Source organism: Sylvia atricapilla, chromosome 3, assembly GCF_009819655.1.
Source record: "Sylvia atricapilla isolate bSylAtr1 chromosome 3, bSylAtr1.pri, whole genome shotgun sequence".
NCBI classification, from domain to species: Eukaryota; Metazoa; Chordata; class Aves; order Passeriformes; family Sylviidae; genus Sylvia; species Sylvia atricapilla.
In genome coordinates this window covers 24224302-24241308 of record NC_089142.1, presented here as the reverse complement: position 1 = coordinate 24241308, position 17007 = coordinate 24224302, and the positions used below count along the sequence as shown (strand labels likewise).

Sequence of the window (17007 nt, the reverse complement as noted above, 5' to 3'; positions counted from 1 at the left end):
GAAAATGATTGACAGAAAGGTTAATAAATTTAACAAAATATTCCTGATACTCCAGAAAACAAATGATCCAGAAACAATTTTTGCCTGAGAGGAGTTTGGAAAGTTGGCTGACACAATGAATATAAGGGAGCAGATAAAATACGAATGGCTGCTGTGGAGAGAGCTGTAGAAACCTGAATAGTACTCCATTTGCTATGCTCTAAGATTTTGCTACCTAAATGGAAAGCAGAAATGCCAGAGTGTGCACGAAGCGCCGTGTCACCTGGACGCCCGAGCAAGCACGACCTGGTTTATCTTGCATCATTTGCACAGCCCCGGGACGCCGAACAGGACATGCTTGGTCTGGAAGCAGCCCTGTGCCTTCCCCTCGCTCCTCTCTTTCTCCTCTGCTGCCTAAAGCCTTGCCAGGTCAGCCCGGGCCCAGTGTCCCGCGGGCGTGCGGAGCGCCAGGGGCCATGCGGGGCAGGACGGCTGGCTGCCTGTCCTCCCTCCCCAGCGCTTTCTCCCGCACACACCCCGCGACTGCGGGCTGCTGCGGCGCCGGCCGAGCCCGCAGCGAGCGCGGCCACCCGCTGCCGCGGCTCCTCAGCCGGGAAGGAGAGAGGGGCAGAAGGCGAGGGGGCAGGAGGCGAGAGGGGCAGAAGACGGGGGGCAGGAGGCGAGGAGAGGCACCAGGCGAAGCCCGCGGCCGCCGGGCGTGAGGCGGCGGCCGCCGCAGCCGCGCGAGGGGGGGACGCGGCGGCGCTCGCGCTCCGCCAATCGCGGGGCTGCTCGCGCGCGGGCCGCGAGGCTGCGCCCACCCTGCGGCGGCGGCTGCCGGGCGAGCCATGGGCACGGTGCCGTCCGCGCTGAAGCACTGCCTCAGCTACCAGCACCTCCTCAAGGAGCAGCTGTGGATCGCGGAGCCGCCCGCAGCCGCGCACTCCGCGCAGGTACCGCCCGGCGCGGGTCAAGGGATGGGACGGGGCCAGCCCTACGGGGCGCGGCAGCCACTAGGGGGAGGACGGGGCGCCGCCGCCCCCTCACCGCCCCCTCACCGCCCCTCGCCGCCCCCTCGCCGCCCAGAGACGTTCCCTGCGGCGCTGCTGCTCCTGCCCGCTCGGTTCTCTCTTCCTTGTCTCCCCTGTGTCCCCTCTCCCTTCCTGTCCGGAGCAGCGGGCGAGGGGGGAGGCCCTTACCCACCGCCCCGCGCCGCTGGGCTGTGCCCGGCCAGCCTTTGAGCACATGGCCGGTGTTGCACCGTGTTCCCGGCAGTGCGATCACAGGTGGGTGGCACTGGGGGCGGTGAGGCAGTGGAAAACCCACCCAGCAGTCGTCCTCGCCACGCGTGATCGTTCACTGCGTGAAAAATCATAAAATGCCAGGGTGACACGCACTTGGGCGAGGCCACGGCAGTGCCCTTGCTGCACGCAGCTTGTGTTGCTCACACGAGTGCGGCGGGCGCGTTTGCTGTGGAGGGAAGAGCCGTGCGGCCGAGGCGTGCGGGGGCAGAGCGGCGGGATGTCACGGCGGGATGTCACGGCGGGGACAGTGAAGGTGGCCGCTCACCCTCCTGCCTGGGAGCTGGGAGCAGGTGTGGACAGTGGCTGCCCTCGGGGAGTGCAGGTTAGATGAGGCACCGGGACAAGCTGCCAGATCAACACCACGGGCCTTGACTGTCCTAAGCACGGCTTTGCAGGGAAATAAGGAAAGTTACCAACATATCCTCTCTGAACAGCTCCAGTCCAACAACATCAGTCCAACTCCAGCTCCAGTAATTACTGCTTCAAACCTTTAAAAACATAAGCCAAGCCTAGAACAAAATCGTTTAAATTAAATTTAAATATATTTTTAATTTTCTTTATTTTTAAGACCACCTCTTGTTTGTTACATCTTCTGTTTTCAGATAGGCAGTGAGATTGTCTTCTATTTTTCTCCACTCTTTGGAAGTGAAATGTAATTACTGGGTAGCAACCTTCAGAGATGGAGAGGTGATGAAAAATGTTCTGAGTGGTATGAAAACTGGCAGCATTTTAATTCTGCTTCAGATGGTCTGAGCCTCATATCTCAAAAAATATGTGTATGGAATTCCCAAAGCAACATTGTTGTGAGCATGGGGCTTTGTATAGGTAAGCCCCATACAGCTTCCACTTATCATTCCCTGGGAATAGTGTGTATCCAGCATTAAAATTTGGGGGAAAAAATCAACTTTTTTTTTTTTTTAATGTGTTTTTTATGGTAAAGAAATAAAATAGAATTAATGGACTGTTATTAATTAGGCCTGAAGCAAAGCACTATAATTCTGTTCATGTGCCCTCACTATGTTTTGGTGTCTTATTTCCTTTCAAAAGGTCTGAACACTTTTTAAAAGTTGCCTTCAAAATATCTTGGTATGCCACTTGATTGTATCAGTCTCTCTCCCCCTGTCAGATGAAGAGTTTGAAAAGGCTTTTGCAACAGAGTGGATTTTCAGTCAAAAACAATCATTTACATCTTCTCAGAAAATAGTAGATTTAAAAAAGGTTTTCTTTGTTGTAATGGATCATTTTACTTAATTTTTGCAGTGCTCTTCTTTCATTTTCATCACCATTTTTCCTTCTCCAAGGATACAGAATGATGTCTTCATCAGTAAACAGCAAACATGAGAATCAACAGCAGACAATCTCCCTGTGCACATTGATGTGGGTGTGAGCTGCACAGTGCACTGATTAAATCCAGAGTTGGTTATTGTTCATGTTTTAACATTTGCTTCTGCATTACCTTGCTGTGACTTTACATGACTCTGTTCAAATTTCCATTTTTCTCATGAATTTTTAAACAACCCACAAAGGTTTTCCTTATGTAGGAGTGCATTCCATACCAATCCTGTTCAAGAAAGAAGTGTTTCTTGTTACATGATCTAGAAACTGTACTAGCTCAAAAAAGGTTGTAAAAAGGTTTGTTGGTATTTTTTTTTTATGATGAGTGTATGCAAGATAGTTATGGTAGCACCACTACAATTGTATTTATGAGGATATACTAAGAAATAAAATAGGAAAGGGGGTTTAGGTGCAAGAACAGTTTCCCAGAAATAATGCTTTCATGGCTGATAAAAATAAAGAGTTTATTTACTTGCTGAAATATTTTCAGAAGTTTCTCTGGATTTTTTTTTAACCATCGAGTAAAATGTAAATGTTGCTGCCAGGGCTCTTGTAAAGATAAAATCATTCTATTTTGTCTAAAAACTCCAAATATATAAAAACTTGGTTATATACTGTGCTGACTAATTTGTAGTCCTGTCCAGGTTTAACCACTTGAAGCTCTAGTGGAGGTGAAATAATGGGTTGTAGGGTGAGTAGTGGGATGTCTTAGTCTTTGTTTTCTATTATTTTTTCTGTTTCATTTGGTCAACCATTTTGGTGGTATTTTTAGAACAATATTTGACTTTAAAAGATAGAATTGCTTGAGTAGTAAAATTAAAAAGGAGAGATGAAAAGTAATTTGGCTAGCTGGCTAAATAGACAGTAAATAGAATTTTCTACTAGCTAGTTGTAGAAGTTACTAATAACTATTTCAGTTTTGTTTAGAGTAGTCTGTGTTGTGTCAAATAAACACCCAACTAGTCAATGAGACTCCACATTCCTGTTGCAGTGTGTTTGTCTTTCTCCATATTCTTAATTTCTTAACCATTTGGTTCAGAATGCCTCCATAATGCTTCATGCAGGGAATACAGTTCAGCTTCATTTTCTTAGCATTACCCCAATGTACATGGTTTTTATTAACAGGTCTGATTAACTTAATATTAAAGGTGGATATTTTTATTACTAAAGAGGAGTGATCTCTCCTAGTCTCCAATAGGAGAATTTTTTAAAGGCATGGATTTATAACAGAACTGTAAAATGTGCTGGCATCTATGCAGAAAAGAGGTTGCTGCAGATGTTGCAGTATTGGGGAGATTTCTGCAGTGATCAAGGTCCTTCCTGATGGTGACTCACAGGACGTGAACAGAGTGTGTAATGTACGTTGTGTTGTTCTTTGTGAAAAGCTCAGGCAGGAACCTTGCTGGAGGAGAGATTGTCTGAGAGTAACTCACATTGGCCTTATCCTACAGACTTAATGTTTTATTTTCATGTAGACTAGAATGGAATTTTGATGCACTAGGAATATACTAAGGGCACAGCAGGAAAGAGCTGGATGGCTAAAGAAGTGTAAAAGACTGGGATGAAATTCAAGGATACAGAATGATTAGGTGCTTTGAGACCTATAATCCAAACTAGAAACTTTGACCTTATTGTTAGAAAAGATTGAAGAAGAACTTTGGAATCCTCACAAATTGTTGGATGACTATGAGCTCCCAATATAGCTGTAAAAAAAAATCAAGTTAGGTCCTCAGATACAGTGGATCAAGTATTTCCAGGCAAACAGGGAGATGTTGATGCCATTGCAAAGAAACTGTATCTGTTCAGTTTTGCTTAGTCATGTTCAAGAAATTGAATTCTGGCTGGAATAAGTTAGATCTTGCACCACTGGAATGATTGGGAAAAGGGAGGTAAAATGTAAAATGACTTAGGTTTGTTTAATATCTAGAATTAAGACCTGGTGGATGTGCAGACAGGGTGGGAAGAAGAGGAGTTAGCTGCTTAAAATAAAAGAAGATGTTGCTGCGCACAAACACACACTTATACGCAGTCCATATAATAAATACAAAGTAGAAATTTAAAAGCAAATTATCCATTGGTGGAATTCTTTAGCAACTTTGTAATCACAGTAATTAGGATATGATTTAGGTTTACTAAAAGGATTATATGATGTGGTTTCCATAGTAGTGAAAATTGTTTGGATTTTAAGAACTTTTAAAGATTATATGGTAAGGAATAGAGGACTAGACATTTAAATGTTTTAAAATAGAGACAATTCCATGTCCAGTTTTTTAAATTACATTTCGTGGCTTACAATACTTTGTTAAGGTCAGAGAGTCAGCTTTAGCATGAGTACTCATTTGCTGCTTTAAACTAGGGAATTCTACTCTGCAGGAGGGTAGTGGTTAAACATGGCTAAATTATTAGCATCTTTTTCTTAAACTCTTGCATTTAGGTAATACTACCTAGGTGTACTAAGGGGTATAGTAAAATAAGAATTTATTAGTAGTTGTGGTTTGGTGAGAGCTACCTACACTTAGAACAAATAAAGGAAAAATAAGACAAAAATAAGACTCTAGTCTCTTACTCTGCTGGATGTAGCTGTGACTCTAGGAGGTGTAATCTGTCTAAATAATGCTAATGTGTGCTATGTTATGTTGTAGGATTTCTGTCACAGACTTTGGCTGTCATATGGAATGCTACATCCAGAATCATTAACAGTTGCTCAGGATGTTACTACTGGAAAGTTTTATAACTGGAGAGGAACAGAAATTCTAGGTGTTAAATACGTAAAATAACGAGCAAAAACTTGGGTCGTCTAATTTAGACAGCTAACTTATGTTTCAGAGCCTTGATTGCAATGATTTATGTGCTACATGTCTAAATATCCAGACTGAAAATGCACAGGCTAAGATTCCCTCATCTCCTCACTGCATGACACTCTTGGATTGAGAGATGCACACAAGTATCTTACTTTTGCAGTTTTAATTTGCTAGTTTAGATTTTGTAACAGATTTTCATGTTTTAAACATATGCTAGAAACCTCTCAAAATTATTTTTAAAGTAACTCAAGAATAGCAACAAAACCCACAGTCCATCTGACAATTGTATATGTCTTAGTTATGTTTGATTCATGATTCAAATTACAGCATAATAAATGAGGGATATGGTGTTATGTAACCTGGGAGGAGACAGCGGATCTCTTTTATTTGAGTCTTTTAGGTACACCTCAGAGGAACTGATTTGAGACGTACTGTATTTCATGCTCTTTTTATCTCCATGTAATTTATGTCCATGTAATTATATATTCCAGGAATAAATTAACATTTACAGGGTCTTATCAAATAACTATTTAGGCTATTTTCATTTTTTAATTTAATTTATCTAGTTAAGAAGACTATAAAATTTCTGATAACAATATTGCAAATTTATTAATTTACCATGGCAATTACCATACATAATTTACCTTTTTTTTTTTAATCTGATGAAAATTGCATATAAGTAGAAAAAAACAAGGTAGTTTTCCTGGTTATGTTGCAGTTTTTGTTTCTTAACTCTTTCAAAGGATGGCACTATTTAAAAATAATGAATGAAATCTTTATAGAGAAAGTATGTTAATTTAACTGGGCAAAGATCTTTTTTCCCTCTACTTTGACCACCATTCTTACCTCATTCTGTGTTTTCATCCTGACCTTGTGGTGTCTTTCATATAAACTAAGACCAAATAATTGATCACTAAGATACTACAAAATTTCTGGTTTCCAATTCTACATTCTTCCAGCCCCTCTGTATTCTTCTACAAGCAGAGGCCTTGTCAATACAGAACTCATTAAATGGGTCTTTTTCTCAGTGGATACATTACAAGAATGTCCCAAGAATGGGACCTTTTTTTCTTCCTTTGTTGCAGATTCCAAGGAACATTTATTTTCTTAGTGTTCATAAGATGTAGAGCATACAAAGTTATTATAAAAATAAAATAGAAGAATAAAGTAGAAGATATTATAATTTAAATTATAAAACTCTATTAAGTTTATATCAGCATGCTGGTTTTTCTTGTTGAATTTTGAAATGATGAATGACATACAATACATGCTGACACTGAAGGTAGTAAATAAAACACTTTCCCAGTGAATTTAACTGGAGTAAGGAGAGTGCAGTATTGAGCTCTTTGTAAAATATTCTTTGAAGTCAAGAGGAGTTTCCCCTTCAGAAGATCCAGTTATTAGACTCATGCCAACTTTTTCAGTCGGGTATTTTACATGCTGCAGAGTAAGATCTCAAGAACATTGAAGAGAGAAGGTCTGAAAAGGCTGAGTAGTTGGTTTGTGAGGGGTGCCAAACAGGATGTTAGAATTTAAGAGGCTGATAATGAAGTGTAAGTCAAACCTACAGCCAAGTCATTCACTTTCAGTTCTTATATACCATTGGCCTGTACATACTGGACAGATAACAGGAGCTGCTTAGTTGATGGATACCTATGCTATACTGGGATTATTAAGGGAGTTAAAAACATTATGATAAAGATGGAAATATTGTAAAGAATTTGCTTTGAAAATTTAGGAACTAAAAAAATGCACAGGAAGTTTTTTACTCAGACTCCATATCTCCTCTTTGGTGAGATCTCATTTTTGACTTTCCCCACCTTCATCTCCTTCAAAGCCTAAATATGGGCACAGTGAAGTTAATTTCCTCCTATGCCAGCTCAAGGAGGAGAACTGATTTAAGACACCTTACATGTCAAATCATAATTTTAAAATTCTTGCAGCTTGCAATCATTCTTTTCTCATTGCTTCACCTGGGAGTGAAAATAAATGAGTTGCCGAAGATCAATCAGATACAAATTTAATTCCTACTGAAATAAATCAGAATATCTTTTAATCATTATCTTATCTACAATTTGTGCATCTTCTGTCTTTCACTTTTGATAAGCAAATCTCACCTTAGAAGATTACTGTACCAGCTGATCAGGCATAGAAGTTTTCATAAAGCAAAATATTTACTGCTCCTAATTAATTAAATTTTCTGGTTTTGAACTGTCTGATGTGGTTAGTAATGAACAGTAGTAACTGTTGTTGCTATAGTGGCTTGTATCTCACTTTAGGGTTTTTTTCACTTTGAAGGAATGCTGAGTACCTAGAATGCTTGTAAGGGTAGAATGCTTGGTACCTAGGATAAAGTTACACTTATTTTCTCTACACTTTAATGATAGGACTATTTTTTTGGTGCTTCTGAGGAAAAAAGATAGCTTCAACTCTTGCAGTACCTGGGTTGAAAGATTCACATGATTATGGAAGTGTGTTTGAATTTCAGTTTATGCAATAATAAACTGGTGCAGTGTAGGTACAGTCCAGAGATAAAGCTGAGTTCTTGTCATCCATATTTCTTTCACTACGTAAATATTTGAGGTGTTTAAAGAAGGTGGCGATTCTCAAAAAATTTTAGGAACCGAAGGCCATTGAAAATCTTTAATGTGTCAAGTATGAAAGAAAGTATGTTTAAAGAAACTGTGGAGGGCTTCAGGAAAGCAGTTATTTAGTACTTCAGGCTGTGTTGAATTCTCTTCTATTTTTTAACTCTCTTGTTCTTTCAGCAAAGGTATAATATTTTCTGTATCATCCTTCTTTTCCCCTAAATGTATATTTTAAAAGATAGGTGAAGTATGAAAGAGATGATGTTGTGTGGTATTGTGAACTTGCTGGGCAAAATGTGCCACCTTAAAACTTTGCTGATGCAGATAATGCAGATGTGGACCTTGATATACAGTGTCATGTACTATGCACTTAGTAAGGCTTATCAATTAATTGAACCTCAGAAAACGCTAGAACAGAAAATAATAATTTTAAGAATAGAAATAAAAATCATTCAGACATATGTAGGAAAAGGTTCTCTCTAGCTAATCCATCTATCTTGTGTCACTTAGGAAAACTCATCAGGATATTGAAATTCTGAGAGAAGTTGCTTTATTGGTTGATCTGAAATATTTTTAAGATAAGAGCATGATCAAAATCAGACTTTCATACTGTGCTAAATACCTGTAAAAAAAAATCATCATTTTTGGTTTTCAGCAAAAGGGAATTATTTTATTACTGCTGTGTGATGTATGCTTCTATAGCCCTTTTGGGGTGGAGATGCCAAAATGGTTGCATACATTTTAAAATTAAGCACTGCAGTAGAGATGAATGATTTTTTTCTATTTTTAATATGTTGATAGGGACATAACATGAAATGAATAATAAAAAAAATATTACATAAGATATTATTATTCAGATACATATTTTATTTTCTGGTCCTTTAATCAATCACTTCAGAGGAATCAGAAAACTGCTAAACGCATGGTTTGCATTTCAGAAAAATACTTCCAGGGACAGTTCTAAGGGTTGCCTTTCAAATTTAAGTTCTCTGCAGTTAGAAGTAATCAGCTCTTAGCTTTTCTTTTCTAACTTTTACTGGGTTAGGCATCATATCAATGTTGAAGATTTTGATTAACATTTGGGACAAAATTCTGATGTTGCAAAAGACGGAAAAGATACTGCAGGTGATAAGGAAATGATATTGTTGGAATGTTGTTGTAGCTGATACTATTTCTAGATAATTCCCTTGGTAAATGGAGATTTATTTTACAGCTTGAGGTAAATGAATGAAAGTTCCTCCAATTGTGGCATTGCATGTGAATTTATTTGGGTTAAATATTCTTATGAGAGTCGTTCTCAGCAGCTCTTGTGACAAAAACAGATTTATTACATGCAAAAACGGCTAAAAGGTGCACTGGTGAAAAAACTGTGCTGGGTAGACATTTCTTCTTTGAGTGGGGTTTTTTTTTGTCCACAGATGTTAGCTGTTTTGTGTGGGAATAAAGGTGTTAGTTTATGAGTTTCTTGGAAAAAGATGTTTAAAGGCTTTGAATGGATGAGATGTGTGGACTGAAGCGCCAGAGGACATTGCTGGAATGTTAGGTGAAACCCACAGGGAAATAATTCAACAGCAGCATCTGGAAAGGAACTGTATGTGGCTTTAGGGCTTACTTTTAATGCAAGTAGTTAAGATGAGATTAAATATGGGTGTTAGTATGTGAGAAATGGAGGAACAAGGTAAGTGATGAGGGTATATCATGTGGAACACTGGGATTAGGGAAAAGATTTAACAGAATCCACAGCTGATCACAGCTGAATATTTAAAACTCTGGAAACATAATTTGAATCGAACTATATACTAGCTTCATAGGAAGTAAAGCAGTGTACATTAATGCTTTATTGGGGAAAGAGAAGACAGAGTATAGGCCAGTTCATTGGCTTGGCATGTCACTTTTGCCAGAATGGGATGAATGAAGATGATCGTAAGTCAAGCTACTAAGCCAGTTGGCTGTTGGCTCTGCAGAGAGGAATCAACTGGTGATTGAGAATTTTCTCATCTCCCTGCCATTTTTTGATATTCATGACTTGATTCAATTTCCTAAGCACTGTTGTCTGGTGCCATGTGAGATTCCCTAAGGTAGCTGAGATGGCTAATAGGGTTGGCAGGTATTGAATAGGATTTACAGGAGACCCGCACTCTCTGGCACAATGGCTAGAGGTCAAGTCAGATGCATCCCGAATGCAGAAGAGTGCCTCTAATTAGCCATTTGACTTGTATCCCTAGTGTTTGCTGAGGTGTTGGATATGCTTTTGGCCATTGCTGAAAGTGCTAAGCAGCTTCATTCACTTGGCCAGTCTTCATTGCTGACACCGTTTATGATTCCCTATAATACTCTGCTTTATCTCCAGCTTCCAGAACGCCACAAGTCCTGTGTCCTGCCTGCTGTGTTTAGAGAACCTTAAGACATTTTATGTGAATATGTACATTGACTGTACAGGGATACCTAGGACACCTTTAGACATGTCTGTGTAGATACTTAAGTTCAGGTGTTTTAAAGTCCAATTAAGTCTTATAATTAAGAACATTTCAGGACATTTTGAGCTTAATGAGTGGTATGGGTACACTGCCATTTAGTCCATATAGTATTATCTGTTGTCAATGTTTGGAAAAATCCTTCAGTTATGATTATGAGTCACAGTAAAATGAAAGCACAGCTAATAAATAGTAGTACTGCTAGGTATTTTTTCCTTTTTTCTTGTCCTTAGTTACACTGGTCTTATTACCAATTTTACAACAACATACATTTCTTTCTCATCAGTTGAGCACTTTATTATCCAGAATTTGGAGGCTTAAAAACCCCCAAACTTCCCGAATGTGCAAAGCCTAGAAGTGAAAGCAATAAAAAATTAAGAAATATCATGATTCATTTTGCCATGACAACCCTTAATTTTCTCAAACATTTCAAAGTTATATGTTCTCAGTTTGGTTTTGTCTTTGTTGTAGTTCCTCCATTACCAATATGTTTTCTTCTACTTGTTCCACTTTACTGTTTTCAGGTTTACATGATTAGAGCGTGCCAAAATTTACTATTACATTACTATTTATTGTAATAAATTAGAAATTTAACCAATTCAGAAGATGCTGTGACATATCATTATTACATGAGTATTTTTTAGTAAGCCTTTAGAAAGTGATAAAATACTTGAAATGTTTATTTAAAAACAAACACCTTATATCTCTATATTTTTAAAATTTCTTATAAGGAAAAATTTTAATGCATTAAATTTTTTTCGGTGAAACAGGATGAAAATTATATTCTTTAAATATGCTCACATTTGACTAATTTCATTGTGAAAATGGAAGATTTTTATAACATTGAGAATGGCGTAGTGTTCAAGTTATAATTCCCTTATCATTATTGGGAAATTATTATGATAACACTTTACAGATGTTATTTTTCTTAAGAGCTTTATTTATTTCAAATTCTCCTGGAGGGTGAGTTGCCAACACTGATGAAATAAATAGCCATTAAAATACTGTCATTTTAATCAGTGTCCCTTGGAAAGAGAGCTATAGAAAACATAGTGGTGGGCCACCTGTATTTGAATTCATGATTTACTCGATTTTTAGGTCCAGCCTTTGGACATAGAAGATGGTTTTGATTGCAATAGTAATGGAGAATAGTTGATTTGCTTTCAGCTCTTATTTTTAATTCTTAAAGAACTATGCATAAATCTCTTTTATTGACAAGGAGTTATTTAGAGAGACTTACCTGATAGGGTGGATGGGCCGAATTGTCAATATATTAATTCCACCCCCCCGCCACTGATATCCCAAAGTATTTGAAAGAGTAAATTACTTGCACATGTTGGATTTGTAATGATGATCATGCCTCTGCTTTTTCAATGTGTGTGGAAAAACAACACTCTTTCTCCCTTCTAGAATTGTGTCTATAGTCTTGCCTGTAAAACACCATAATACTATTACCATAAATAATAGTAAAGGAAAGTGTGGGAGGTTTTGGCTCCAGTGTCATCAGTATGCTGTTGATCTCCATTCTCTGTATCCTTTTAATCCAGCCCAGATGGCAGAGTATAATTGCTTTTCCAGGCTTTGACCAAGATAGGGATATGGATGAAAGTGAGTTGGCTGTAAATCAGCTTGGTTAATGGAGAAATGCTGCTTGTTAGCCAAGGGAAGCATTTAGGGAAATAGAAAAAGGTAATGTATACACCATGTCCTGAAAATACATTTTTAATTTTTGCTGAAGTGACTGGCTATGTTGGCCTTCTGTTAATAATAGAGGTCTCTAGTGCCATTTATTATTGATTTCATTATAACATAAGTGTGGTTGCCTATGCCTCTGCTACCACCTGACACTACTAATAGATACCTTGATCATTATTCTTTGTTATCAAAAATTGTCTGTGACTACAGCACATCTATGTGCTTTTTTAGGTTGCATGTATTGTTGGCTGTAATTTCGGTATTCAGGGCTCTTCTATTCCATGTACTCTACATTTGTTGAAAACAGTAAAAAATGGTTTTTAGAAGGTGTCAAGTCAAGTTGTCCATGATAATTCAGACAACTCTGTCTCACCCAGGACACCATTATTTGACAAATGTGGCTTATTGTTTTTGTTGTCAGATTATGAATGAGTTTTTGTAAATATAGACATTAATATTAAGGAGGGTATTTCTTTGTTTTTAAAGGTAGTGGTCAATCTTTGAGCTTGATTATATCTTTCTGTTTGTCCTGAAATGCTACTTTTTTGTTTGTTTGTTTGTTTGTTTGTTTGAGAGCATCCAATATCATGGCAGAGAATTGGACGTGGTTTCCAGTTACTCTTAGAGCTGGCTGCTGCTTCTGTTAGACACTCAGTCTTCAGTTCCTGAGATTTCCTTCTTTGAAGATCTGTCAGAACAGCAGTTCTGTTAGCCTGCCATGTGCCTGTGGAATTTTCTGACCCACTGGAGCTTGTGTTTAGTAAATTTTAAGCCATGACCACAGGAGATGTCTGTGTGACTCTATACTGACATCTAGTAAGTTGTCCTTGGCTGCATATTTAGAATGTAGCATAAACTCTCATGGCTTTGATGATCACAATTTAAAATATGTAATGTATAGAATTCAATGCATATAATTTACGTTTCTTCCCATTGCTTATTAAAGAGAAAAACTTCTGGGAATCTGTTACTGTCTTCACATCAGAATTGTTTCTTAGATATTTTCCAGTATACTTTCACTGGCTTTGTTTCTATTGAGTTAGGAAAATAACAATGAAATTACTACATTAGTAATAAACCTTAAATGTTAAAAATTACATGCTTATCTTTTCTCATATTTATTTATCTTATCTGAAATACTACTAGTAGTTGTGTTTTGTTTAAAACTTACATGTGTTTCTTCATAAATGCTTATATTAATAGATTTTGCTCATGACTATTACATAAAGTGGAAATACTGCTTTATTGATTTTCTATCCATCATAGCCTTTATTGTATCCCTGAGATAATATCACCAGTTAAGTTGTGTGCTATCATTTCCCCATATCTATGCTTTGTACAATTTTGGCGTTTGAAAGCAATGTATGAAAAGTTGCAAAGAAAGGATTTATTCAGAACTAAAGCTAAAGAATATGGGCTAACAATTCATGGCTTTATATCCTGCTACTCAGAAAAACACTTGTCAGTTTTGGAAGAAATACTGTTACATTTTGTGTTCTCTTCAAAGAATGGGGAGACCTAGAAGAAAATCTAGTTTATGGAGAAACTGAGAAGGTCATAAAGATATACAGAATGATACTGTTGCGAGATCAGTTATGGTAACCCATGTAATTTGTTTGATTAAGAGTGGTAGTTTCAGAATGGATTCCAAACCAAGTGAAGAATGTTTAAGCTTGTTTACTATCTCTGAAGTCTGCACTTCCTCATGGAAGAAGAAAATGAGTAATAACCTTAGGAGGAACATGAGTTTAGTCTTCAATGTGATATAAAAAGAACAACAGAAAACAACTTTCACCCTCTCATGCATTTAAAAATATATTATTATATTTTATTCTTTTAAAATAAAAGTGAAAGTAGACACCTCCAAACAGTATTCAAATGTATGACTACCCTTTCAATTAAACAAAACAGTTCCAGGCTTTCAGTTTATGTGTGTTCATAGTTCAAGCTGAGTTCACTTCAGGTGGTTATATGAGGTAAATTGTGTACTGGAGGCAGCTGCAGGTTCTGGTTTCCATTCATTAAGTACATCCATTGTAAGCAAAATAGTAAACTACAAATCATAGAAAATAATCAGCAGGTGTTTCACCCAAAGTATTTGAGAGTTGATCTCTTCTGATCTAATGAAAAGGAAAATAGTCTGGGAAGTGAGGAATTCCTCATGTTCCCTCTCTCAGACTCCTGCAGACAGAGATTATATTGATTTTTTAACTCTGTATCTCTTTAGAAAATGTGTTATTTTGTGTTTGTCTGAAAGAATTATGCTTTTTTATAGAAAGGAGTTCCTTATTTGTTTTGCTACGTCTCACTGCATTTTGCTAAAACCAGGGAAGTACTGTGCTGCGAAATTGGTTTGCAAAGTTAGTATGTCTGTAGCAATTGTATGTGTGATAGGTGATTTAGAACAATTGCATATTATGCTTAAGATTTCTCTTTTATAAACATGGCTCTGTTAATGTGTCAGACAGCGCTCTTTTGCTATTGGATTTTGGTGTATTTTTTTGTGTCAAATCCTTGTTCATTGCTTGAATAAAACATTATTCTTTGGGATTACTGTCATAGTGTCTGGTAGCTGTAGCTTCGAATGGGTAAGGAGATAAATCAGAGAGAGTTAATACAAAAAAAACACTAATATTCAAATGTATTTTATGAGTGCTGCTCCTCTAATCTGAAAAGTGTGATATTTCTGGCCTCCATCAACAAAGCTTATCCTTAGGGTGCTAGGCATTAACAACTACACTTTTGTTTTAGGTGCAACTGATAGAAAGGGGCAAAGAAAGGGAGAAATAGCCTGCATTCTAATCCCACCTGGTTTGGCTTGGGGTAAAGAAATACTCAGGCAGTATATATTTGAACTGGATGTTAAGGAACAAGGTTCAGATGTAACAAGGAACTCTAGAATAAGAAATTTCTCTCTCATGGAGCAGTGAGGGGCAGCAGTTCCCTAAGGGAGGTATCTGAGGCAGGTCACCAGGCAGCCCCACAGGAGCTAAGTGGGGTGAGAAGGGTACGCCTAGAGTGATGTCCTAGAGGGAAGGTCTAGAGTGGGTTCAAGCATGAGTCCAGGTCATCGGATGACTTTGTGAGGTTAAGGGAGGTCCCAGGTTGGGTCATGGTCAGGCTTTGGTCCAGTAGGGATTAACAGAGTTGGCCATGTGCCCATCAGGCAGGTCCATAGTGATGAGAGAGATCCAGGGTGAGGCTGCAAAGTCGGCCCATGGGCCAGGTATGTGTCAGATTATACTTTTTTCTGACCCAAAGATGGGGCAGTTGAGAAGCGTTTTAAAAACTTTTATTCTATTTTCAGTCTCATGTGAAGGGTGAGACAGTATGGATGTTACAATTCATGCCATCACGATCAGAAGCTAAACTATTTCTTAATTACAATGCATAAGTGTTTCTTGGCTTATCATCATTTGCCACACAATGCTGTTAATGCCCTAAAGCAAATAATCTAAAATTACCCCTCGTGGGTCCTACTACAATGCATCTTTAATAGTTCTATTTCTCTAAAGTATCTAGTCTATTTGCAAGGCCATAATTTGAAACTTGTTTCAAGTTCTATTTCTCTCTCAACAATGTCTGTGTTATTCCATAACATTTCTAAGCCAGCATTTTTTTATCTCAAATTTTGCATACAGATGCATACTATGTGAGCTTTTTGTCAAGCTTGGAGAATTCTCTACAAATCCATTTCCCACAGGTATGGATCGATGTGAATTGTCTGTTTACAGAGGAGTCATGGGAAAACAAGGAGGCAAGAATTAAGCTGGTCTGATTTGCTTCTAAGGTGTCGTTTGAGCAGAAGAGTAGAGATCATGCCAGTTGCTCAAAAAAGATACTCTGAAATGACTTAGCATCTTCTTCATTGGGCTGATGCTACCTAAGTATTTACATGCTGTATGATGCCTTTCATATATCTGGAAAATTGTTAATGTGTAAGATTGTCAGCTGCAGAGAGTATGTTTTGGATTGAAATTGTCTGCCACAAACAGTGAAGTTACTTCCTTTCTTCTTCATATTTATCTGTCTTCCAGTTGTTCAGAGAGAAAAATTTAATGTCAAAGATAAAATCAGCAGCAGGATGTATTGGGAATCATGTTGGTAAGGAAGGCTGAAAACTTGATTTATGATGACGAAAAGAATATATTCCCTACTGAAAGAATGAGGAACCCAAGGAAGTTCCTCTAATTTCTCTGGATAATTCATAAAATGATATGTAATTCATCTGATGGAAATGTTTGCGTGGGATTACTACCCCTGAATTAAGACATAAGTAGGTATCTACAGCATCTGAAGTTCATGTGATACCTGCTGCAGACATGGGACGGGACTCAATTGCCTAAACACGGATGCCTAATGCTATTGGAAGCACAAAGGATATATGAGACATCTTTCTGGGGTAGTGATGTTCTGTACATTGTAAAATGCACAAGAGACCTATGTGCTTCTGGAGTGGCGTTCTCTTAGCAGTTAAACAAACCTGGCAGTTGAGATCATCAGCCTCTAGGTGTGAACCTTAGGATGACCTGACTTATTTTTTATCTCCGTCAGCCATATTGGAGCTTCTTTAGCTGAAGTGGCAATTTATGCCTTCATAAATGTGCACGGGGGGAACCATTTAGAAGCTCAGTTAGTTGCCAAACAGATGTGTCTAGTACCATTTCAGATGGCTGTCAGTGTAATGACATCTTGATAGATTTGAAATGAGATCTGCAGTAAATGGACAAAGTGAGACCCTGCCATGTCTGAGCAGTGCTTGGAGGCCAGAACTCTGAAGTCATCCAGAATGACTCTGGGTAGGTCTATTTAGAGAGCAGCAATGAGCTGC

General features: G+C 38.3%; 1 protein-coding gene across 1 annotated transcript in view; it reads left to right on the top strand.

The window, feature by feature from the left end:
• Positions 1-231: 231 nt before the first annotated feature.
• The window catches only part of HMGCLL1 (3-hydroxy-3-methylglutaryl-CoA lyase like 1), a 75851-nt gene continuing 59075 nt past the window's right edge, over positions 232-17007 (top strand). The window contains 5 exon segments of the mRNA XM_066314955.1: positions 232-331; positions 334-514; positions 516-726; positions 728-787; positions 789-932. Coding sequence (XP_066171052.1) covers positions 232-331; positions 334-514; positions 516-726; positions 728-787; positions 789-932 — 696 coding nt within the window.